Source organism: Thunnus maccoyii, chromosome 24 (genome assembly GCF_910596095.1).
Source record: "Thunnus maccoyii chromosome 24, fThuMac1.1, whole genome shotgun sequence".
NCBI lineage: Eukaryota > Metazoa > Chordata > Actinopteri > Scombriformes > Scombridae > Thunnus > Thunnus maccoyii.
In genome coordinates this window covers 17,366,013-17,390,513 of record NC_056556.1, presented here as the reverse complement: position 1 = coordinate 17,390,513, position 24,501 = coordinate 17,366,013, and the positions used below count along the sequence as shown (strand labels likewise).

Genomic DNA, 24,501 nt, shown 5'->3' with positions numbered 1-24,501 from the left:
CTCATTTTGGCTGTTTGGCATGCACTTTTTAGACAGTCCCTTCAGCTCGCACGCTATCAAATCGTGTAAGGTGCCAGGCTTCAATGTCGGATAATGAGAAAAAACAGCTGTGCAACATCAGTTATTGTCATCCTGCACTGCACAACAAATCTAGTGAAAAATGATGATCTCATTCAAACGCTATTGAGAATTACACTTGCTGAATATCAAACCTGAAATATCTACACCATCTGTATAATGGGAGTCTTGCTGCTTTGGCTACTAGCAGCTCCAGTTAGTCAACAACCACCTGGATTACTGTTGATACTGAAGAAAAAGTCTGACTGATGATTATGAGTCAAGATCTGAAGTTGCATGGAGCTCCTTTTGATTTCTAAACAGATTTATTCTCAGTGAATATCAGTGATGTCTGTGTGTTTCAATTTGAATGAAGTGCTTTGACATTTGTGGCTACTTGTGAAAACAAACCCTGAGTATTACTGCAAAATTCAATCAAGGTCAAACCAAGAAACAACAACAACAAAAAAGACAGAGTACTGTGTCCCGGTTGCCTATTCTAACATTGCTGCGATTATGTTGTGTGGTCCCACTGGCAAAATGATCAAATGAAGTGTGCTTGAATTAAATATACCTGCATGAATACCAGTATCATTTGATTTTTAAGGTGGTCTTCATTGACACCCTCGTCCCACAATGAAATGCAAAATCCACATGGAGGAACATTTCACAGCTGATGAAAAACTTAAAAATTGTGGATGGTGATGCAACAGTTCTGTCAGTAAACCATGGAGAAGAGAAAAATGTTTTCTTACATTTCAAATTTCAGATGTGACAGAGCATATTTTGTATCATAGTATAAGACAGTAAATGACATTCCTTGTGTATTCCTTGTATAATAACTGCCAAAATAGTGCACTGTCAGTATCAGTACACAGTGTATACTGAGGTTTATGGTGTGGAATTCAATTAGGAAACCATGTAAAAGTTTTCAGTAACAATATCAAGATCTAACAATGTTGAAAATTAGCACTTTAATTTCATGTATTCATGAAATGGTAAAATAACAACTTTTCTGCAACCAAACCCACACACTTCCATGCAGGTGTCGTGCCGATGGCACTGTAGCTCACCTTGCAGTCTGCTGCTGTGAGTGTTGATTGGCTACATTGTTCCCGAAAAAAAAAGATTGTTGATGAACCAAAACACTGAGATTGTAGTTTTTGGAGTAACATGAAGCAGGCTGTTCTCTGCATCTGCCTACAAATAAGTGTGAAATCACAGGCTGCTTCTGAGATATACTCAGTCCTGATTTGTTTTAGCACATATGTATCTTTTTATCTTCTTCACACACACACCAATGCAAAACCACATGCACGTACACACACACGCCTGACATACACATTCTATATCTGGCTAACTACTCTACAGTGTGTATAGGGAACAGGTGATCATGACAAACACACACACACATACACACACAAACGCCTTTTCATCTTCAGCAAACAGTGATGGCAATGAATACAATGACCTCTATCAGCATGTGACCAGAATGCCAAATACAGCTGACTCATTTCTCGTGTGTGTGTGTGTGTGTGTGTTATAAGTGTGTGTTGGTATTTCAATCTTTTCAAAAAGCAGACTTCTTTTCAGACATACACGGATGATTCATCCTGTATCCTCCAAGCTAAGGACAATTTGTCTTTCCTCACCTTTAAAAGGGGAAAAATATGTCATAGCTGGTTTATAGTTAGACGGAGGTTAGCTATAAATTAGAGAATATTAAATCTATCATAAGGACATGTAGTCTGTGTGAATACTCAATACATTTTATTCCGCATGTCTCTTTAACTTGCTCTGCATGCTTGAGAAAGTTGATGTCAGTGTGTGTGTGTGTGTGTGTGTGTGTGTCTGTCACAGTCCATTTATTACAACGCTGGTGTGCTTCTGTAGGCGAGGATACGCTCTATTTGACTATCAATGCTACTGTAGATTACAGCTTAGGACCAGTAAGTATAGTTGCTTTTCATAGTGTCCTGACAATCATCACCCACACTCTCAGCCTGAGTCAGCTCACCGTCCGCAAACTCTTATATCGCATCCAAATTCTTGCTTGACTTAGAAATATATGTGGATGTTTGGTTCGGGAGGTGCAGCTGTCAAAGAGGTGGCAAGTTACGTATCATATCTGTACTGCAGAGCATTGGTTAGAGGTGTTTCATTGGTTTCTTTGCCGGCACTTAGTTGCTTAATAACAATACTTGATTACTCATAATTAAAACATTTCTTGATTACCTAAATGTGCTTTTATCACAAACAGTCTAAATCTCATATAATGATCCTGAAAATGTCCACAACAACCAATGACATCCAACCAGATGTTCAAAGACCCAATCTATAGGGCTGTAATTAACAATTATTTTAATCATTGCTGATTATATTCTTGATTGATTATTTGTTTGGTCTAATAATGTCAGAAAATAACACTTATCAAGATTTATCCTGAGAAAAGGTTACTGATTATGGTTTTGTTTCAGCTACACATTTATGTTTTTAGATTAGAGCCTATTTGTTTAAAATGTGGAAAATGTGTATCATGGAGAGTTATGCTGCTTTGACTATGAACAGTTCCTGTTGACACTGTACAGACAATGATCTCTTGGATCACTCTGATACTGAAACTAAAGTCTTAATCTGATGATTATGAGGTAAGATCCAAGAGCCTCTTTTATATGATTTATAAATGGATATAAGGACCTCTGCCATCACTTTGAAGAGTGAGTTCAGCTGATTGAAGCACTGTCTGTTTCCACTTGACTCAGAGAGTTATGACTTGTGATTATGATTAAGGGGTGGTGTGAAGTTAGTGGCAGATTGTCTCAATTGTGTAGCAGAAAGAAAAAAACTGAAATTATTGCACAAAATTCAGATGCAGAGCGCGTTATCTGTTCATTTTCAAACAATGTATTCTGTTACATCCCTACTGTTTAGACATCACATAAACAAGAAAACACATGAGATCTACCAATGTGTGTGTCACTTTTCCTGAAAGGTAAAATCTGTATTAACAGCTTCTCAGAGACAAACCAACTGTCAGCTATGCAAACAAATCAAAAGCATGGATGTTTTTAGTTGTCAGCTTCTGTAATTGAATTTTCCAACAGGTCCTCTTGGGTGACTCAACTCTACATCATAAAGGGGAAAGATGACACAAAAGATGGGATGCAACCCTCACAATCATATCTGAAGACAGAAGACAGTTAAAGCAAGGCAAGCCTGCATTTTAGTGGCTGGGTAAACAGGCCACTGAAAAGAATTGTTCCATACAAAATTGCATTTCTTTCAATCCGCCTACCGAACACTTATCTTCATTCTGTAAGTGTCCGGATTTAACTGAGATAACAGTCGACATGACAAACTTAATGGCGGTGCCTTGTTTTTCATGGCAGGATCTAGTGGCAGATGAATGGCTGCTTTGAGTCACTGCTGTTGTTTTTGGTGGTGGCGTAAGACATCAGTTGTCTGACGAGACAGTTAACCGACTCATTGTGTTAGTATTACAGAAAAGAATTTCTGCAAAGTTGCTGTTTTCACTGCTCAGGACTATAAAGAGCTCTCAGTTTGAGGCCATCTGTATGAGCTGTGCTTCTATATTATGAGCACTTATGTATGTAAGCAAGGCTGGATCGCCAACAAAGCAACATTTAATTAAATTGTCAAAAGCTAAATGACACAACAGCCAACCTGAGGCCAGGGAGTACTCCACAACGGGAGCTGGTTGGTCTCTGAGGCTAAATATAATTAAGCTGCCATGTACTTGATGGATATTTGTGTATACGTATAGAGCAGAGGTCACCAACATGTCGATATTTGTGGAGTTCCACAATACATTTGTCAATTGACATTTGTCACCGATCAGAATGCTCTCCCACAGTTAGATCACAGCTTTATTTGCTTTAAGTTGCTGATCATTCAAAGCAATCACTTCCTCCTGCTCTTGTTTCACATTAAAATGCTTTCCACAGGTGAATCACACAGATGAAGCTAATGGAAACTCATTGTATGTGTCACCAAAGCTTTCTTAGTTTTCTATGACAGCAAAGAATATTTTATTGGTTTTGGACTGGTTTCATTGACCAAGCTGATGATGAAAATTATTATCCACCCTTTGTGTACACAGCACAGTAATGCAAGAAGAAACAGCGACACTCTACAGACGGCTGATTTCAGCTCCTTTGTCATATATTACAGTCTTTCACATGTGAAGATGAATCTTCTAAGCTGGTTCTGGGAGGAGGTGATGGTATTTAATTCCACATTGTGCTTTTATTTCCCCTTCACTAAGTCATCTTCAATAACAGCTTTTATCAACATAATTAGGAAAATATTTTCATGAATATATCTACATATATCATGAATATATCCACTCATAGCAACTAAAGCATAATTAACATATTTTATGGTTGTTAAGGCAGTGAAAGCATTTGGTTTAGGTTACAGAATGATCAGGATCTTGATGAAGGTTAGGGTTATTAAAAGGGGTTAGGACAGCTAGAGCCAGGACAAATGTGAAGGAGTGTTAGGGTTGTTGTTTTTTTTATCTAATTTTACAGAATGCATCTTTACAGAATAGCTTTCTAACTATCTTAAAAAAAAACAAAAAAAAACATCAGCTTTGAAGTTTCTTTTGACTAAATGTACTCTGGGATGAGCTCCAGAGGTGAGCTGCACTGCAGAATACTATCAGCAATTTCACAGACGTGAAGCTGTGAAATTATCTATTTAATGCATTATCTCTGAGCATTTCAGTCTCTTTCTATGAGCTACAAATGTGCAGGAATTAGAAATGTAGACGGACATGCACACTCGGTAAGCATCAGAGAAAAACACACACACACACACACACACAGTGATTTTCCAGTCAAGGATGTTACTAATTGTTGTTTCCAGGCAGATTTTATATGACTTTAAGCTGCAGCATTTCACAGTGTGTCCTTTACATCACAATTTTTCCAGATTAGGTGACTCATGACTAAAATAAAATTTCATACAGATTTCATGCTTTTGTTGTAGAACTAGAATTGATATGTCAGCCAGTATAAAAACTGTATCTTACCTTGAGGTGGTTTTATTCTGCTTGTTTTTCAGCCTATTTGAACAAATAGTAGCTTCTTGTTGATGAAAATAAAGAAGAGAAGCTAATTGATTTGTGTCACAGAGAGGAAAAAAGATGTTTCCTGAGTTCTACTGTCCAACACAAACACCTCAAGGTTAAATACACAATAAATGTATATTTACATTATCATATATATTGTCTTTGTACAAGAGCAAGAAAGGTTCTAATGTAGGACTGTGACACTGCTTTGTTAAATTACTGAGAGACAGTATTGCTGGAGGCTACATTATGTTTAGACTGTTTGTTTAAAGATGCACATTGAAAAAAGAGAAAAGGGAAAAAAATCTGTGAAAGAAACACAGCAGAAGCTATCAGTAAAATACCAGTGAGTCACTGCTGATCTGTGCTTTACAGTACGTATAACAATCACACTGGACAATCGGCTTTTGATCACAATTGTTTCCTAAAAGTCACAAAGCGGTATCTCTTGCAGTGACTCACAGAGATAGAGATGAAAGTGGTGCGTCAGCTGAACATTTCTATTGCAGTACTGAATTGTTTTTGGGCTTTTCTTAAAAGACAAAAAAAGGTTGGTTAGGTTGGTTGTTGGTTGCCATCACTGGTGCGCACTGACAAAAGTGATAGTATTGTTTTTTGACATATTAATTTTGATTTACTGAACCAGTTGATGAACCCAGGTTCATTTTTCTAACTAAGTCAAGGGCAACTGGACTTCTTGAAAGTGTTTCCTTCTCATCCAAAAGGCTTCTTGAGTTGTGACTGACTGGTGAGGAGTCTGATGTATTTAACTTCTGTAGATAGATAGTCTTGATTGTCCAAGAGAGAGATTTGTTTTCACAGCAAATACAGATTGCACACAGCAACATACTGATGTAAACATGAAACATCCACTTTGTCACATCAGCACATATAGCTCATGCCCCTGCCTGAATCCCAGCCTGTACACCAGTTAGCTCTCACACAGATGAGTGTGGATCTACACTGCAGCGTCAACAAGGCAGAAGAGACAAAACTGGCACCAAAGCCAGCTCTTCTCCACCGTTCACACCTTGAGAGTAGCTGATGTCACATGTGACATGTGAAAACAATTTGCGGCCCCACTAGTGTTTCATGTTTTGCTCACAGTGTAACACCTAAACAACATTAAATGATTAAAGCTAAATGCTGCTAAATCTCTTCTTGTTAGTCCTCCGCTCAGCTGGCAAACAACAAATCTGCATCACAACGAACATCTGGTAAGGAGCAGAACAGACAGCGAGGCTAATCAAATGTTATTTTATTGTCTCAGTGTCATCTATCTTCCTCTTTCAGCTGTTCCTGTTAGGTATCGCCAAAGCAGATCATCCATTTCCATCTCTTCCTGTCCTCTGTATCTTCCTCTGTCGCACCAACCACCTGCATGTCTTCCCTCACCATATCCATAAACCTCCTCTTTGGCCTTCCTCTTTTCCTTTTGTCTGTCAGCTCCATCTTCAGCATCCTTCTCCTAAAATCACCAGCATCATTCCTCCGCACATCCAAACCACCTCAATCTTGCCTCTCTTGCTTTGTCTCCAAACTGTCCAACCTGAGCTGTCCCTCTAATATACTCATTCCTAATCCTGTCCATCCGCGTCACACCCAACAAAAATAGCATCTTCAACTCTGCCACCAGCTCCTGTCAGTGAATCACCTCCAAACCATACAACATAGCTGGTCTCACTACCCTCTTGTAAACCTTCCCTTTCACTCTTGCTGGTACCCTTCTGTCACACCCTGCCTGCACTCTCTTCTTCACCTCTCTTCCACACTCCCCATTACTTTGAACCTCATTCCTCTTCTCTCCGGTGTATATCTCCACCTCATCTCAACCCACTCCCTACTCTCACTACAGATCACAATGTCATCCGCCAACATCATAGTCCACGGAGACTCCTGCCTGATCTCATCCGTCAACCTGTCCGTCACCATCGCAAAAAACAAGAAAGGGCTCAGAGTCCATCCTTTGTGTAATCCCACCTCCACCGTGAACCCAGCCATCACTCCACCACACAACTCACCACCATCACACTGCTCTCATACCCATCCTGCACCACCCCTACATACCCCTCTGCCACTCCCCACCCTCCCACAACACCACACCTTCTCTCTCTGGACCAACTGCCTTTCTACTCTTCATCTTCTTCATATCTGCCCTCGCTTCCTCCTTGCTAATCCATCACACTTCCTGATTCACTATCCCCACCTCATCATACCTTCTCTCTCCCTCTCTCCCATTTTTTTCATTGTCATTGTGTCGTCTATATTTAAAATGCTTGATCACAGAAATAGTTAGACGACAGAAGGTTTTCTTTTTAACTTTGCTGCCACACAGTTGGCAGTTGCTCTCTGTGATCACTTATACTGAGTTTTAATATAGCTATAGTTGTTTTCATTTACACATTTTTTCTGTTCCTGTTGTCAGACAACGGAAAGAGTAAGAAATTTTTATTTGATCACATCTCAAACACACCAGCAGTCATTTCCAAGCTGCTGCACTGCTGATGAAGTCATTATTTTGTAATCGTCATCTGACATCTGCTGTGTGATCGGCTGTATTGACATTTAAAATGAGTGATCACAGAGAAAATTAGAGGCGACTAAACTGGGCGGCTTACGTCATTGTATTACAAAAGCTCAATTTTCCCCATAAACGCTGAAAGAGTCTGAACAGAGAGCTGAAACAGAGACAAAGAGATGTGTTTAAAAATGTAACCAGCTTAGTGTGGATGTGCACTCACAGTCCAATGAGTCTGTTTTCAGTGAAGACAGAGAAAATAGTCCCTCAAAACATTACACTTGCCTATTTAAATGTGTGAATATCACGACTGCAACCACTAAATCAAACTACATGCATCAGAACTTAAATTAGCATTTAGATTTAAAGCTGCTACAAGTTCTCCTTTTGCTACTTTTGAGGTAATGCTAGTGCATATGCTGTATCACTCAACACAGTGTATGCTAAAGTGCTGACATGGATCAGCAGAGCAAATGATCAACAGGAGGACATATGGATGAGTTTGAGGGGCTGCATTCTTCAGCACAGGTAAGCTGACCAACAGGAAATAAAAAAACTTTCATTTTTTTAAGTTCAAAATTAAAGCATTGAGTGTGAGGGACAAGACTGTAATGTGTGTCTTTTAATATGAGTTTTATATGCTGTATGCTCAAAAAGCTCAGTTGTGGCTGCGACTAAGGAGATGATGTTGATCTACTGTATGTTTATGTTTGGTCAGACAAGCTGAAAAACACCAAAACATGTTAGCTTACTTTCATTTTACCCAGGTGGCTCATACTGGGGACTGTATTTTCCCCTTGATGGCAACTAAACCTGCCAGTACACCCTCCCCTTCAATATTTGTGTGTCTGCAGCTTCAGCAACCTATTTTTTAAACATTTTTTATTGAGCAGTGTTCTAAAAGAATCCATATAATGGAAAAAAGGCCTTTTCACCCTAACCCACCCGATGTTTCTCTCTCACTCATATTTGCATGCTACTGTGAAATATTACAGGTATAACTTACTAGATGTCAGGGTTGCTAAATTAAAATAGTTTGTTTTTTAAAATATATCCAGTTTTCTCTAAATATGGGGGTTCATTGTTGATACACATGAGCAGATACAGTTTTTTTCTTTTCATGGAACAACAGAGTTGGGTAGTGTTTTGTTATCTGAGGTTGTGAGTGTGTGCTGAAAGCTCTTCTACCCATATGTCATGAGGAATGGGGGCACCGAGTTCAAGTTTAAGTCCAAGTTTATTGGATAAAAACTTTTTACGAGTGGGTGTTGTTTAAGAACAATCATCTATCATTTAACTGATCTTGTTTCAGTCTGAAAGGTTGTTAAAATATTTAGATAATATACTTAATCTTTTATTTGGAGACAGGTGAAAAAAATATTATTTGAGATGTTATATTTTCTTTTCAATTGTGCAAAAGTGGCAAAGGTACGCTCACTGTACAGTTCTGCAGTGTGTATACCTTATCTATTGTAGGTGGAATAAAACTAGGATTATTGGCTATATGAGGGGCTGAAGATATTTTATTAAGATGGCAGTGGGGTTTAATTTGCCACCAGATATGAAATAAATCATGAAAACTAGGGTTGTAATTGGAAATTGAGTTATTAGAGATGGAGAGGAGAGTAGTGTCTGACATGTATAAGGATTAGAAATATGTTGTAGGAGAGTAGTTACACGCGTGTCACGTAGTTGCAAGGTTATAAGGAGGAAGAAGGTAACTCCTTCTTTCATTGATACTGTTTGTGAAAACACAAACATTAGAAGATCCCAGTACGATCAAAACATTGCCTTGATTCAATTTTGTGGCTTGGAGTGAGTGTGCAGGCGTTACCTTCTTTCAAGGATTAGAAATATAACATCAACTTTGGGAGTGCCATTAATTTTTGATTTACAAATATGCAACAAACTGTTTTTTACAGACTATGTGTTGGATATGGAAGACTAGGCTCCTCTATAAAAGCATGAAGCAACACAAACAAACACTCACAGTCACTTGAATCAAATCAACAACTTCATAAATTGCTGGGTTGTTTACATAAATTGAAGCTACTACTGTGTGAAAACAGATGAGCAGCATCACATCAGAAACAAAGCTACAAACAGGTGCATGAGTGTATTGTGTGCTTGTTGTCATACTGCTGTTTTGCACAGCAGCTTTACAAAAATGGACCAAATACACACTGAGCATTGACACAGAATTAAAATTAGTTCTCATGTGTTGTCCAATCAGAAACCAAAAATCCCCTTTTTAAAAAGAATCCAATGAGCTTGGCAATTAGCAAAAATCTCAACAATGACCTTCAAGTCTACAGTACATCCTGACTCATGAACCTCTCAGCAGCCCATTCAGTCTCACTTCTCCCACACTGCTCTTCAAGTAGTTTCTGAATAGTTTTGACTGGGAAAAGGATCATTCAGCTGTGGGAAGTGTGTGACAGCTCCTGATTTCCACAGAGTGATTCAGACCTGGGGCCTCATTTATAACCATACTCACAAAATGGAGCTTGAAAGAGGCGTACGCCACTTCCCAAGAAAAAGTTGGGATTTATAAAAACAAATGTGACGGGAGAATGTGCAATGTGTACCAACATTTTGAAGACAGGGGTAGCCTTTATTAACTGGTACTGAATTAATTAACTAGACTGTTTTAATTACAGGATCATGGATACACTGATTTGATTAATTTTATTTTAATGTGCAGTGAAAAAAACCCACAAGGTTGCACTGCTGCATCACAATGCCTCTGGTACAATGAGGTACTTATTTCAATCATTTTGAAACAGATTGTACTCGTTTTTTACACAGTTCTATGTAGTTTTTACATGTTGGAGGGCTGTGTAGCCACGCACAGAGGAAAAAATAAATAAACCAGCCATGTAAAAATAGAAATAAGCAGCACAAGTCTTCCGTGGTCAGTGTAGCAGCTTCAGTTGATTATAATGGACGCTGGATTCACAGGTGACAGGATTCTAGAAAGTCGGACTTGCCTTTCCCTGATATTAAGCATGAATATACTGATTCCTTTTCACCTCAACTGATGAAATTATCATCATCAGTTGTAGAAATCCAAGATGACATCAAATAGCTTTAAGGAACTGCAGAACAAAGTGTTAATAGAGTTTTAATATCTTCTATTACTGTGCCTGCTCCAGTCACATCACTGCCACATCGTCACCACCTGCACTCATATATGGACTGTGGAAATGAGAGAAACACCTGCATGCTGGATTTTGGAGTTATTATAAATAAATACAGCGTTATTGTGTTTTAGATACTGAGTGTGTGGTCTCATCAGTCATGCATGTGTCTATATACAGTAGATGTTTAACAAAACACCAAGCGGTGAGCTTCAGTGCTCCTCCACTAGTCCATATCCTGACAGTGTGCAGCAGTGCATTTCTTGGTGTCTATCTCCATGCATAACCAGCTGCTGCAGCTATCAGCCTCTCAGACTTTCTGTTGTTTTTAATACTGTTGCCGTTCTCCACAGGAACAACATGTACATCAATATTCATGAAGGCTTTTGCACTGATCATTTCTGGTTAATTGTGGGAGTGTAGGGACATATGAGGTTTGTCTTCATGCGCACATTTTCAAGTTGATTGTGATTTTGAAGGGAAAAATTTGTGCGTGCATACAGTTTTTTTTTTTGGCGTTTGTGCACTTGAACACTTTTGGTTTGGATCCTATGCGCTATCTGAAAAATGAGGCACCAGGTCAGCAGTCTCAGAAGAAATGTGTCTGTAGTCAGCAATGCTGGGAGAACACAACTGTGAGTGCAAAGAGAAAGTGCATAAAATGACATACTAAATGCTATGTAGCATTCATGCTTGTTGCTCTTTTTCCTTCTTGTTTCTCTCATCTCATCTCGTCTCATGTCACTTCTCTCCTTTTCTTTTTCTTTCCTCAGCATCTTTTTCCTCTCCTGTTCCCTTTTCTTTTCTCTCCTATCACAGCTCTTCTGCTGTTTTTGAGGACCTGAGCAAACAGTGACAGCCAGAGTGTGAAATTAACACCAGGCACTGGACAAATGCCCTCTCCCCTTTCTGTCCTCTGTTTCCCTCCATTTCTGTCTCTCTGAGGATTCATCTGTCCATTCTGACTTAAAGAAAAAACAAACACCTATAGGGCAGGCTAAGGATTCATTTATTTTAAGTAATCTTTTCCTTTTTCATTAATTTAGGGTTGGCTAAATGCTCCATTAAGTAATTATTGATCAATGGATCACTCAGTCCCTTAAAATCTATTTTTTCCCACAACTTGGCACCAAATTTGGCAATCACAAGACACGTACAATAGGCAGGGATACAAATGCTTTCACCTCCGGCAGCCTCAACAGACCAGAATGCAATGCCATGAGGAGCACAAACCTCCACTTTCCAGCTGTTTACACATGACACACATTTAACCTGTTCAAATAGTAAGTTATTCCCCATGTTTATGTTAAAATGCTCAACACTGGTGGCATACACACATTAAATCACCCATAAGTATGGTCTCCATGTTCAGTTTCATTCCTTTAGCTGTATTAGAGTTCTGCTCCAGAGCAGTGCTGCTGAAGGGCTGAACCAAAATATGTGAGTGAATGATTTTATATCATTAAATCTGCACATTGGAGACTCTTCAAGACCTTGTATTTGTAATAAATGTTTTGTAGCTAGAGTTCTGTATAGCAATTCAACTGAAATGCTTGTATATGGGGGTCTGCTATATAGTTGTTTCATATATGGTTTTACATAGTGAAAACCATGGCAGAGGCAGGTAAGATAAGGCAGGTTTAATAAAAAAGAAAAATGGCATGTTACAGTGTGTGAGTATGCTATGCTAGAATAGAATCAGCTGTTGATATCTTGATGAAATACCAGCTGTGGTTTGTAAACAAGAAAAAAAAAGCTCAGATTCTGCCCTGGTGACAGATACTCGTATATTCCTGAAGTGGTTCTTTTTATGGTTTGTTGAGTAGCAAATCACACTAAAATCAGACACCACGCTGCCTCACTGCCAGGCATCTCTCTGGTTTTTTTCCCCCATATTTCTCACACCTGTCGTCACCAAACCTGCTGTCCCCCACCACAACCTCCCCTACTCGCTCTCCCCTCCTGTCCCTGTCTGAACTTTTGTTTTCTTTTTTTCCATTTCACCTTCCTTTCCTACGCTCCTTGCTTCATTCTCCTTGTCTCCTTCCCTCTCTCCATTTCCTCTCCACTCTAATCTTACTTTCTCCTATCTGCTGTCTCACTGCCTCTTACTCTCCTGAGGCCTGTGTGTGTGTACGTGTGTGTGTACGTGTGTGTGTGTGTGTGTGAAAGACTCATCTATCTAGGATGGGTACTCATTATGCTTCGGTGAGTTTGGATGGATGAGGGGATCTCTCTTTTCCTCTCCTGCCTATCTCTCCCTCTTTTTCTATCTCCTCGCCTCCCATCTGCAAAGTTTCTTTCCCCTTCCTCCCTCCCTTAGTCATGGTTAGAGGGGAGGAGAGGAAAGGAGGGGAGAAGTGAGGACAGACAGGGACAAAATGAGGAGAAAAGTGGAGTATTTTTTAAAAGAGGGAGGAGAGAAAAGGAGAGGGGATTAAAAGGGAGGAGAGATGAGAAAGGGAGAAGAGAAGAGAAGAGAAGAGAAGAGAAGAGAAGAGAAGAGAAGAGAAGAGAAGAGAAGAGAAGAGAAGAGAAGAGAAGAGAAGATCTGACCGGTCCTCTCCTGGCTTTAATCATTTGTCTCAGATCAGACTCTGTTTCAATAGCTTTACTCACACATAGACACAAATGAGCACAATCATACTGTATGCACACACACTCACCTAAGTCTCTATCACCATGGCAACGGCACACCTCTAGCAACCTTGTAATCAACTTTGAAAATAGGAATAGAAGTGATGTGTTGGCACGCATGAAATACACACCACAAACAAACACACACACACACACACACACACAAAGAAATGTAATTAGAATTAAATTCAAGGAAAGTGATTCGGTCCCCACGGAGGAGACTAACTGAGTTAAAAGGACGACAAAGTGCAACAGACAACAATCAAGCCACTAAAATAAAAAAGAGTTGACGTGTGTTTTATGAAAATACAATCCCAAATACAGCAAGAAAAAAAAAAAAACCCTAAAAAATGTGCAACGCTGTCCTGCCCTCGGGTTTTTCTTCATCCCAGCTTTACCCAAGCGACCCTCCAGAGAGAATGGATGTGGCGGGAATAACCTTTGTGTGTGTGTGTGTGTGTGTGTGTGTGTGTGTGTGTGTGTGTGCATGTCTGAATGGCAGCCATAAAAGGAAATGCCTCTGAAATTGTCCGTGACTCTGAGAGACGAACAGAAAACAGCCATAGATGAAAGGAGGTGGAAGACGCTGCCGGCGTAAAAAAAAAAAAAAAACAACAACCAAGAAATCCTTTCCCTCCTGTTTGTTTTCTTTTGAAAATAGGAGGTGGAAATAAATGAAAACAAAACAGAAGAGGTGGAAGAGGAGAGAAGAGGAGAGAAGAAAAGAGGAGAGGAGAGGAGAGGAGAGGAGAGGAGAGGAAGGGGGGGTTAGGACAGAGAGAGAAGAGACAGATAGGGATGAGAGAATGTCATCAGTGTCTCATCAGGAGTCAGAGGCAGAGAGTAAAATCAAGCATCCTACTTACTACTCATGTCCACACCTTTAAAATGTGGAATTTAGATGAATCACTTCATTCTCCCAACATGCGCAGTCATATATTTATCTTATCATTTGTTGACAGAGCTTTTAATATCTAGGGAAAAAAACAGCATCATCCCCCTTATTACTTATTATTACTCCCGAATGTAGCACTTAGGGTTAGGTTAGCACAAGGCTTTCCCTTCTTCCCTTATCACAGACCATCCTCTCTTAACCTTACTGCTGTGAGTGTGTATACAAAAGTTTTATCATGCTTTAGCTGCTATTATATTGTAGGAAAACAAATGTAACACGCCTTCAAGAAAATTCTGCAACTTGCCAGACACATTCATTAACAACATTTCCTCATTACATTTCCTACAAAAATGAGTTTGCTGCAAATTAATGGTTTATAAACGTAATTTCTAGGATACAGGGTTGGATACACAGGGTGTCTGTCCTCTCCTTCACTTCACTTACAGTCCACATGCTATGGTCGCCCTGGCAACCAACCTAAACAATCACCAATCACAGGCTGCACAGTTGTCATTATGTTCACGTCATGCTCTTCTTACCAGGAAGAAAGCAAAGTGATGTATGAACAGACGTGCTTATCCTCGTCATATCCCATATTTGACTATGCACACATATTTCTCTTTGTTTATTCTACTGTATGTGATCATACTGTAAATAAACTACTATATTGTATATCTGAGAGAAGCTGTTATGACCCCGAGGCTCCCAATTACTTAGAAGTAAGAGGGAGAGGGTTTACACAAAAAAAGGTCCAGTTAGAGAGTGAGAGGGTTTTTGGTGAATGGAGTGGATAAATGGAAAGAAAACAGAAAGCTGTCTTACCTTAGCCAACTGTGAGTTTACCCATTTTGTGAAAGTCTTCTTCTGAACGTCTTCTCTTTCATCTGCCGGAAGAAAAAACACAAAGACTGTCAGGAAAAAGAAGCCGGACATATCTCTGTGTGTGTGAGTGAGTGTGTGTGTGTGTGTGTACAGTATACAGTATATGTGTGTGTTTGTGTGTATACAGAATAAATGTGTGTGCTTGTGTGAGGATTTGTGCTTAGATGAGGCAATGTGAGAGTACAGGCCATATCAGATATATGGCAGCAGTTCAAAAAGAACATGAAAAAGGCAAACACGCACTTTGATGAATACCAGTACACACCACACTCCATCTCTCTGACTGACTGGTTGACAACCTAAACGTGTTTAACTATGTCTCTTTGGATATCTGAATACGAGCGTCTGATTCACTCTCAAACACACACACACACACACACACACACACACACACATACATGAATACAAGTGGTGCTTGGCATGATAAGAGGCTCCTCTAATCTTGCTCAGGGCTAATTGCATTCTCATCATATCAATCAGCGTGCCACTTACAGGCCGCAGGACAAACTGGAGTGAGTCAACATAGTTTCCACTTGTTGCTCTCATGAAACGATTTAAACATTTTTTTTCATTATTTGAAAATCATTTCTGCGATCACAGTAACTATAGAGCTGTTCACTCGCTAGCCATCAACAAAGCGCGATGCTGCAGTATTTACTGCACTGCAGAATTATATAAAAACAACTTTGTATGAGAAACTTTCTGGGCATAGAGAAACTGATAACTCTGCCAGTAAACTCATGAATAAGACAAAATACCAACAACCGCTCAGCAAGAATGGAGCGGTGGTTAACAGTACAAAACTGTGTGTAACTGTTAGCTAATGCTAACAAGCTTACACACTAATACTGATTTTAATAAGTAATGCATAAACAATAAAAATTTCTCATGTAATAATTGCAATTACACATGATTCATTTTTAAAGGCAAGGATTGTATTTTGAAGTAACTTAAGAGTCAGCCATGCTAGCTACTCTATGAGACTGTATTTACACACAGTGGTGCTTTGAGCTGAATGCTAATGTCAGCATGCTAGTATAAAGGCAGTCAACCTAACTTTTGCTAATTATCACTAAACACAAAGCACAGCTGAGGCTGATGGGAATATCATTAGTTTTGCAGGTATTTGGTCATAAAACATATTGGAAACATTGAAATTTTGGCCTGATGATGACAGCAGATGGAAAGTCAGAGGATTACCAAAGTTATTAAAGTTTATCTTCTCGGGACCTTGACTATCTGTAGCAAAGTTCTTGGCAGTCCATCCAACAGTTGTTGAGACATTTCACTAACAAACAAAAATGTCAACTGAGCTGTGGTGCTTGTGGAAAAATCAGGATGACCAAAGTCATAAGGATTCATCCTCTGGGGACCATGAATGTCTATAAAAAAAATCATAGAAATCCATTGCAGTGAAGCTTTGGTAAAGTTTGGAGATCTTTTCCCTCCCGTTCTGCCTTTATTCCTCTTTGAGTGATATCTGCTATTTACTCTCATTCCCACACTGTTAAAGTCCTTACCTTCACATTTCTGATGCCGCTATATCTGACCAATAGTATGTCTGCCCAAGTTCTTGGAGCCATCATTCTTTAAATATTGACATTCTGTCATTCTGTCTTTCAGACCTATTACCAGCATCTAGACTCTGGGGGATCCAGTCTAATCTCAGATCTTACTATGGGCCTGCACTTATTGAAGATGCTTCACACTGATGGAGTATAATTGCTTAAGTCTTTCTCTGTTATCGAAATATTGATAAGCTCCTGGACAAACGGAGCTGCTATCACTATTTATGTAACATTAATGAATTCTAACATAGCTGGCATAGGTATCAGTAATGCACCTTAACACTGGCTGCTACCCGCCATAAAATGGATAAAAGAAGAAGAAGAAGATAGCACTGCACAGCCAGCAGTAGGCCGATGAGACAGCCGCTGACCAGGGTGAGTCTGAGACAGAGGCGGGAGCAGGAGAGATGCTCGGAGGAAGAGAGGACTTGCCCGGGCTTGTCAGGCTCTGAGATAACGTTATCTTCTAGCCTCTGCTTAGAAGTGCTGAATTTACAGCTCACAGCAACTTAATACCATATAGTCTCTGGCTTTTGTTTGATATCTAGTGTCAGCAAAAATGGTGCCGACACTCGATATCACCATGATATCACCCGCTAAGTAGTTAGCGCGCATTAGTTCAGAGGGCTAGCTTGGCTTGTTTATATTGCGTTGCTTTTTTCCCTCCATCGACCAACCCATTGGTTGAAGAGTAGGTAGAATTTCAGTCAACCAAGATTTTCTTTGGTTTACTACAACCCTAATCGTTATAAAAATAAGTCTGTAGTTATTCACTCAGCACTCAGCATTGATTTTAAGCACTTCTAGTTTAACTGTTAGTGTTTGTAATGTTGAATCTTTTCACATCTTTTCATGTCATGTCTATTTTTTGTACCAAATTATGAGGAGTAGTATCAATAAGAGTATCGATGAGTATCGGTATCAATATCTGTATTGATAAAACCCTACTGACACTCATCCCTGATGATTAATTGCTGAGATATTTCATCCTTGGAGCCATGCTGCTAAAAACTGGCGGTAGAAAATTCAGACAGAAAAATGTAGACAATAATCAGCCATCAATGAGAAAACAGCACTTTTTCCCTCCTTCTGAAACCCTGATTTTGTGGAAATACAAGCGTTCTCACAGTCCACTGTCATGATCTTCTATCTGAAATGCCAACTTTCTCGGGAACAAAGAAAAACAGCCCTGCTTTCACAGCTTGATGGAAGGTGTATTTTTCCACTTTAATTATATTTCAAAAGGATTCAAAAAGCCCAAGGTTGCAGGATTCATGTAATCTTTCAAATGTAATCACCACATTTGCAGACTTTCTCCTGACAGTGATGATATCGAAAAAATGTATTCAAAAAAGAGCTGAAACATTTGACTTGCTAACTTAAATTGATGATGCAAGGGTGATGATACACTGAGATCTTGAATGATGACTGTTTCCCAAAAATCAATATAAAGTGTTCTGGTAATGAACATACGGCAGGGACATTAACTTTCACTGTGCACAGCGCTTTTATCTGTAGCAGAACAATGTAGTGTGGCCTGTGCCATGCATTACAATGGAAATGACGACATGATGACTTATAATAACACCTCTCCCCCGCCTCTCTCATTTGACTGGAAATGGGGTCACTACCCATTACTATGGATAATAAATTACACTCTCATCCTGAAACAGAACATCAGGTTAAATATTATACCAGCCTAGCTAACAGTACTCTTTTAGTGTGTGTGTGTGTGTGAGTGTGAGTGAGTGTTGACACCGGCCAGGCATTGACTAATGGAGCTGATAATGAAACTTCTCCTTTAATTAAAAGGTCCCACGTTGAGCTGTGCACTGTAGTGAGACGCCGGACACACACATACACACACAAACACACAGGTATACACACACACACACACACACACACACATACAAATAGAATAGCAGTCAAGCGTGCACAAACACACACACACACACACCCACAGTGGCAGACACATACACATTTACACACATATATCCAATGTGAGATAATGGCAGGCTGAGCAGTGAAGCATGAATGAAATAGAACCATGTAGCAAACAATCTCATCAAAAACAGGTAATCCATCCACATCTGTGTACTGTGTGTACGTGTGAAAAACTGTATTCCCATAATGCTCTATCTTGATTCATTTCTCTATGCATTAATTCCAGTGAGAGTGCAATGTTCTTCTAGGCACGTGTGTGTGTTCAATGAATGTATTTTCAGATGTTGGGAGTGAGTGTGCATTTGTGTGCAGCATTGTTTCTGGCTGTTTTGGTGTTCTAGAGGCCAGAAATCCACCGGAGCCCCTGAGGGAATTCATCATTTGATGATACTTAAGTTTAATTCAACTTTTTTTTAATTTCACTCAAACTGTGGGGCCCTATTTTAACTGTAGCACATAGTGGTAGGTCTTGGGCACATGGATGCATGTGTGGGCATCTCCGAGTGCTCCAGTTAATTTGGTTCATGTATGTGCAGCAGCACAAAGAGCAAAGGGGCTGGGTGAAGTGGGATACAGATCAGAGAGTGTTGTGAGAGATATATATTCTCTCCTGGAATTTTACACCTAAAGTTCAGTTTACTGGGCATGGAGGAGTTCTACTTAGCCTGTGAAAACAGTAGTAAAATGTCTTCTGTGGCTCTGGAGAAGCTTTCCAAAGCTTGAAAACCCTCATGATGTCATACTGATGTCATCAGGGTTATCTCAGTTTAAGCTTAACATTTTTAACAGAAAGCCTGTGCTACAGACTGGAGGTGTGATGTTTTGAAAGATGTGGGTGTTTAGGAGGCAGAGAGGGTTTCATAAAAGTTGAACATTGAGTTGCATTATGGGAAATGTAGGATGTGGGAGTGTTTCTGGAGCTTGACTCAGGATATCTCGGCCTCTACTGCTTCAGTTTTGATTCTTCTTTTTAATCTGTCTCTTGTGAGACCCGCAACATTGTGAAAAATGCTGGAGTACGCCTTTAAAAGCAGTCAAGCAATTTAGATACAGTATGTTTTACAGCTTTCTTTTCATGGTTTAGATGATTAGTGTCCCGTAGAATTTAATATCCGTAGAGAGAGGATGTCAGTATGACAGAAGGGTCTAAACAGGACTCTCTCCTCAACCTCAGCATTACCATAATACTGAGGAGAGAGGATCCTTGAATATCACTGTTATTCATCATAGCTTTTGTTTTAACCAACTCCTACATGACCTGAGTTAAGGATGTTACGCTGTTTTGATCATACTATGATGTGATGTTTGCATTGAACTTAAGTGCCCTGGTTATTCATATTCCTATATGCATGATTTATATGCAGTAATGTGAGAAAATTAACAGCAAGGTCACAAAATAAGCAGCAGCCAACAGTTTCAATTAATGATATGAAAACAAGAGCTCTTTTCCTGCATACAGTATGTGGATTCTTTCTACTGTATGTGAACCTGTGTTTGCGTGTTCGAGAGGATGTGTGAAAATTTGCATATACGTGTGCTGTCAGGCAAAGTGAGTGAGTGTGCGAGAATTAGCGGGGAGGGCAGGGAGCAGTGTGAGAATGAGGGAGAGAGAGAGAGGCACGATCAATAGTTCATTTCAACCGTTGTTCTGCTACTGAAACCTGCAGTAGCCTCACACACACACACACACACACAAAGTTATGCATGGACACACACAGATACACTCATGACGCAAGCACGCAGCCACATGCATCTCATTAGAGAGGCTCCAACGTTAATAGCTTAATCTTGGTTTGAGAGAGGCGACAGGTAAAAGAGAAAGAGAGGAAATCGAGTGCAGAGGTAGTGAAGAGGAGGATGGAGGGAAGGAAGGAAGGAAGGAAGGAAATTAAATCCTGGGAAGAAAAAAGAGAAAACAGACTGGACAGGGCCTGAAACAAAAAGAGAGAGAAGAGAAAGAGAGAGAGAAGAAAGGATGCGACAAAATGTAGAAAAGACAGCAAAAAAGAAGAAGAAAAACAGACAGGACAGAAGAGTAAAGACAGACAGAGAGCGATAAAGAGAAAGATGGTTAAAGAGAAAGAGAAGGACAGAAAGCTGGAGGACAGAAAGTGAAAGACAGAAGAGAAGATGGAGGATTACTTTCAAACAGGTTTCCATGACCAGAGGCATGGTAAGAAAAACATCTATCTGGTAGCAGAGAGTCACTTTGCCCAACTGGAAAACAGCTTTTAAATGTACATGTTTCAGCTGAGCAGTTCTATCTGTTTGGAGACTGCAGTTGGTTATCTTACTAACACATAATCAGAGGATGTGTGCAATTTCTGTGAATACATCATCTACTTTGTTTGAGTTTGGTTATTTAACACCATCTGAAGGAAGTGCATTTGAAAAAATGAAAGTGTTTCTTGTCTGGCAACTAAATCAGTGTTATTGTTTGTCTTGACAGAAAACAAACTAGCATTTAAATATAGGCTCTTTTTTTTTTAAATGCATTAAGAATAGAATACTTGTTTTGATCAAAAGATTGTTTCTCCAAATGTGCTAGCACATCTCCGAGAAAATGGGCTGAGTTCATGCAGAATGGTGCATCTCAGTCCTGCCTGCCTTTCAAGTTCATATCACAAAACAATTGCTTCAAAAGCACTGAAATAATTCAACACTCTAAATAGCTTCAATAAGAGTATGACTTCTTCATGAACTAGCTATAAAAAAACCTGTAATAAGAGGAAGGAGGATGATGACAAAAAGATGACAAATAAAAATCCTGCAACTGTCATTTTTCATTGTATTTAAGCCAAATCACTGCAGCATGATGTTGAATCTCACCCAAATACAAAAAAGCCAACAACAGTTAGTTAGTTAAATGCTGAGCTCTTCAACTTATTTCTACTCTTTAGCAAACAGAGTAACAAAAAAGTCACACACATATAATCTGAAAATACTGTGATAGCAAATGTTTTGCTACCAATACAAATTCAGGTCAGGTTTAACCTCACACAGTCCTTGGTTTTAATAGTGAATCCTAACACATTTCTAGTAAACTTCCAGTTACTACATGAGAAATGAATAGATTTTTTATTATTCATTTATTCAGTGTAGTGTATTAGGATAATTCTAATATGTGAAGCAGCACTAAACACAAAGTAAAGTTAAAGCTGATGGAAATGAATTTGACTTTTTAACATATTTGGTTTATAAAACAATGAGTTGGACAAATTCAAATGTTGACCTGAAATATATATATATATATGAAATATCGTGATGAATGTCTGCACCACATGACATGGTAATCAAACTTTTGACTCTTAATCAAAGATTGTAAATCTCATGGTGATGCTAGAGGAAAAGTCCAGCGATCATTAAAATCAGTAGGTTTCAGTCTCTGGGGACTATGAATGTCTGTACAGGATTTCACACCAATCTATCCAGTAGTTGTTGTGCTACTTCACTGTGAAAATCCAAAGTTCTGGACTGACTGATTTTGACTGACAGACTGATTAAACCAAATGAAATCCCTATAGAGCCACAGTGTAAGCATGGCTAAAAACAAGGAAGACTACTACCAGTAAGGCAGGGATGGAGTGAGTGAAACTGAACTGACAACTAACACAAAATCACTCTCTTGACTGCAGGAGAGGCAGCACTTACAGGCGTAGTAGCAGCTTAGTGAAAAGAGCAAATAGAATCTGGAATATATGCAGTAAATGTAGTATAGCAGGGTAAAAAGGTTACGTAAATGAGAGTCCTTCCCAGCAGGATTCAGATATACTGACAGAATTATGGTGAGTACCTGAGACAACTCCAGGATCAGCACTCTGGACAGCGCTCGTCACAAACGGTGGAGACACAGTACATCCATCAAATGGGGTGCAGACTGCAGATACACAGGCTAGCTCACGTTCCAACTGTCTTCAGCGTCCATAATGACTGTTTTCCATTAACGTTGTATGGAATTCAATTTAAGTTAAATCGATTTTGAAAAACAGACAGGAAAGCTCATACTAGAATTAGTATATGGTGTAATTTGTATGTTGTGCCAATCTCTATAAACCTCTTTCTACTGTGAATGGATCTTTTTCCAATAACTTGCTCTCACAAGTTAAATATAGAGTGTAAAAAAAGAGAAGGGTTAAGAGAGTCCATTTCAATGTGAGGATTTGTTGCTTTTCTCTGTTTTATATCATTGTAAATTAAATATATTTATTTTTAAGCCGTTGACCTGACTTGCCACTGGACCCACATTTTTTCCATTATTTTATAATAATCAATAACATTGTCTGTTAAATAATTGATACCAAAAATAATCTTTATTCGCAACCCAAGTCTCATCCTTCCTTTAGCTTATTTTCTCTGGCATGCTGTTTGTTTTAGTACAAATTTGAAAATTCCCCTGTTTAAAAGTTCTGCACACGGAGTCTCACCCCAAGCAAGTGTACACAACCAAACTGAATCTTTCTTTCTGTAGCAAACTTATGACAGTGAAATAGTCTCCATAACAACATAAGATGAGCTGAATTCATGAATTCATTCAGTCTTCTTAAAAAGTCAGATGTGCACTTTGTCTACCTTTAGTAATTTCAGTCCATTGAGTCAGTATTTCGAGGAAAAGATGGGCTCAAATGACTAATATGAAGGATCAAATTATCAAAAGATTTTCTCCAACACCTACTGGGCTAGATATTTCTCAGAACAAAACTCTCCAATTGTTCTCCAAATACACAGTTCTGTTCTCCAGAGGAAAAACATTTGAACACATCCTGCTGAGAAGGAAGCTGCGACGGAAACAGATCTTGCAGTTAAATAGACAGCCAGACAGCAGGAGACAGTCATCCAGACCTGCGGCAAACCTAATGTCCGCCACACCTCAGCACTCGACAAACAGAAAGCGACGAAAGGAAGAAACAAACGAACAGGAGTTTGGAGCTGTGAGCACCCGCAACACAAGCTGCAGCATCAAAGCAGCTGTCCGGCTAATAGAGTCTAGAGAAACTAGGTGAGGGGGGGGGGTTTGATCCAACATGGAACGTACTTTCAACCCATCATTTTCTCAGCTAATGATGGTGAGAGAAACTGGAAGATTGTTTTGATCCGTCATAACAGCCAGCTGGAGGCTGTCAGCAGATCGGAGCTCAGTGAAACTACAGAGGCCTGGGAAATGATTCAAGGAACAAAGATCGGAAGAAGAAAAAAAAAATCAATCCAACCATGACTAAGAACAGAGCTGAGAGTCATGAAATATGGATGCAGATTTTGTCTCACCATAAATAACTGAGTGATATACAGAGGTAGGTAGTGGCCAAAAACTGAACTCAAGTAGTAGCAGGGCTGGGAGATATGGCCAAAAATGATACAAATTTTCATATCAGTCAATATCGATAATTATCACGATAAAAATCAAATCAAATCATTCTGTGCAAAAAAAAAAAAAAGCATTTCAAAGTTCGTCTGAAACTAATATGATGCTTGAAGAGTCTTAGTAGCCGATCAAGTCGGTATCTTTCAAGGTTACAGTCTATTTACTATGAAATATCTTCTACAGTCTGGTAGTTAAATGCAGCTTTGTTGCCGGAACCGGCTTATTACTCACGTGTTACCAACAAAGTGAAGCAGAAACACAGTATTACCATGTAGACTTTGAATATAAATATGAAAATGTCTTCTTCTTGGCATGTGTCAAAGGCCAATAAACACCGGTGAGACACAAAGCTTCCCCTTGTAGAGTAAATTTACACATCACTGGCCATTACCAGACACAGCTTCTG

General features: G+C 39.3%; 1 protein-coding gene across 8 annotated transcripts in view; it reads right to left on the bottom strand.

The window, feature by feature from the left end:
* The window catches only part of dmd (dystrophin), a 320,772-nt gene that overhangs the window by 213,049 nt on the left and 83,222 nt on the right, over nucleotides 1-24,501 (bottom strand). For all 8 annotated transcript variants that reach the window (XM_042405326.1, XM_042405321.1, XM_042405323.1 and 5 more), the window contains one exon: nucleotides 15,165-15,226. Coding sequence is in view for 7 of the 8 variants with exons in the window: in XM_042405321.1 (XP_042261255.1) it covers nucleotides 15,165-15,226 (62 nt within the window). In the remaining variant the exon portion in view is untranslated. The remainder of the gene's footprint in view (nucleotides 1-15,164; nucleotides 15,227-24,501) is intronic.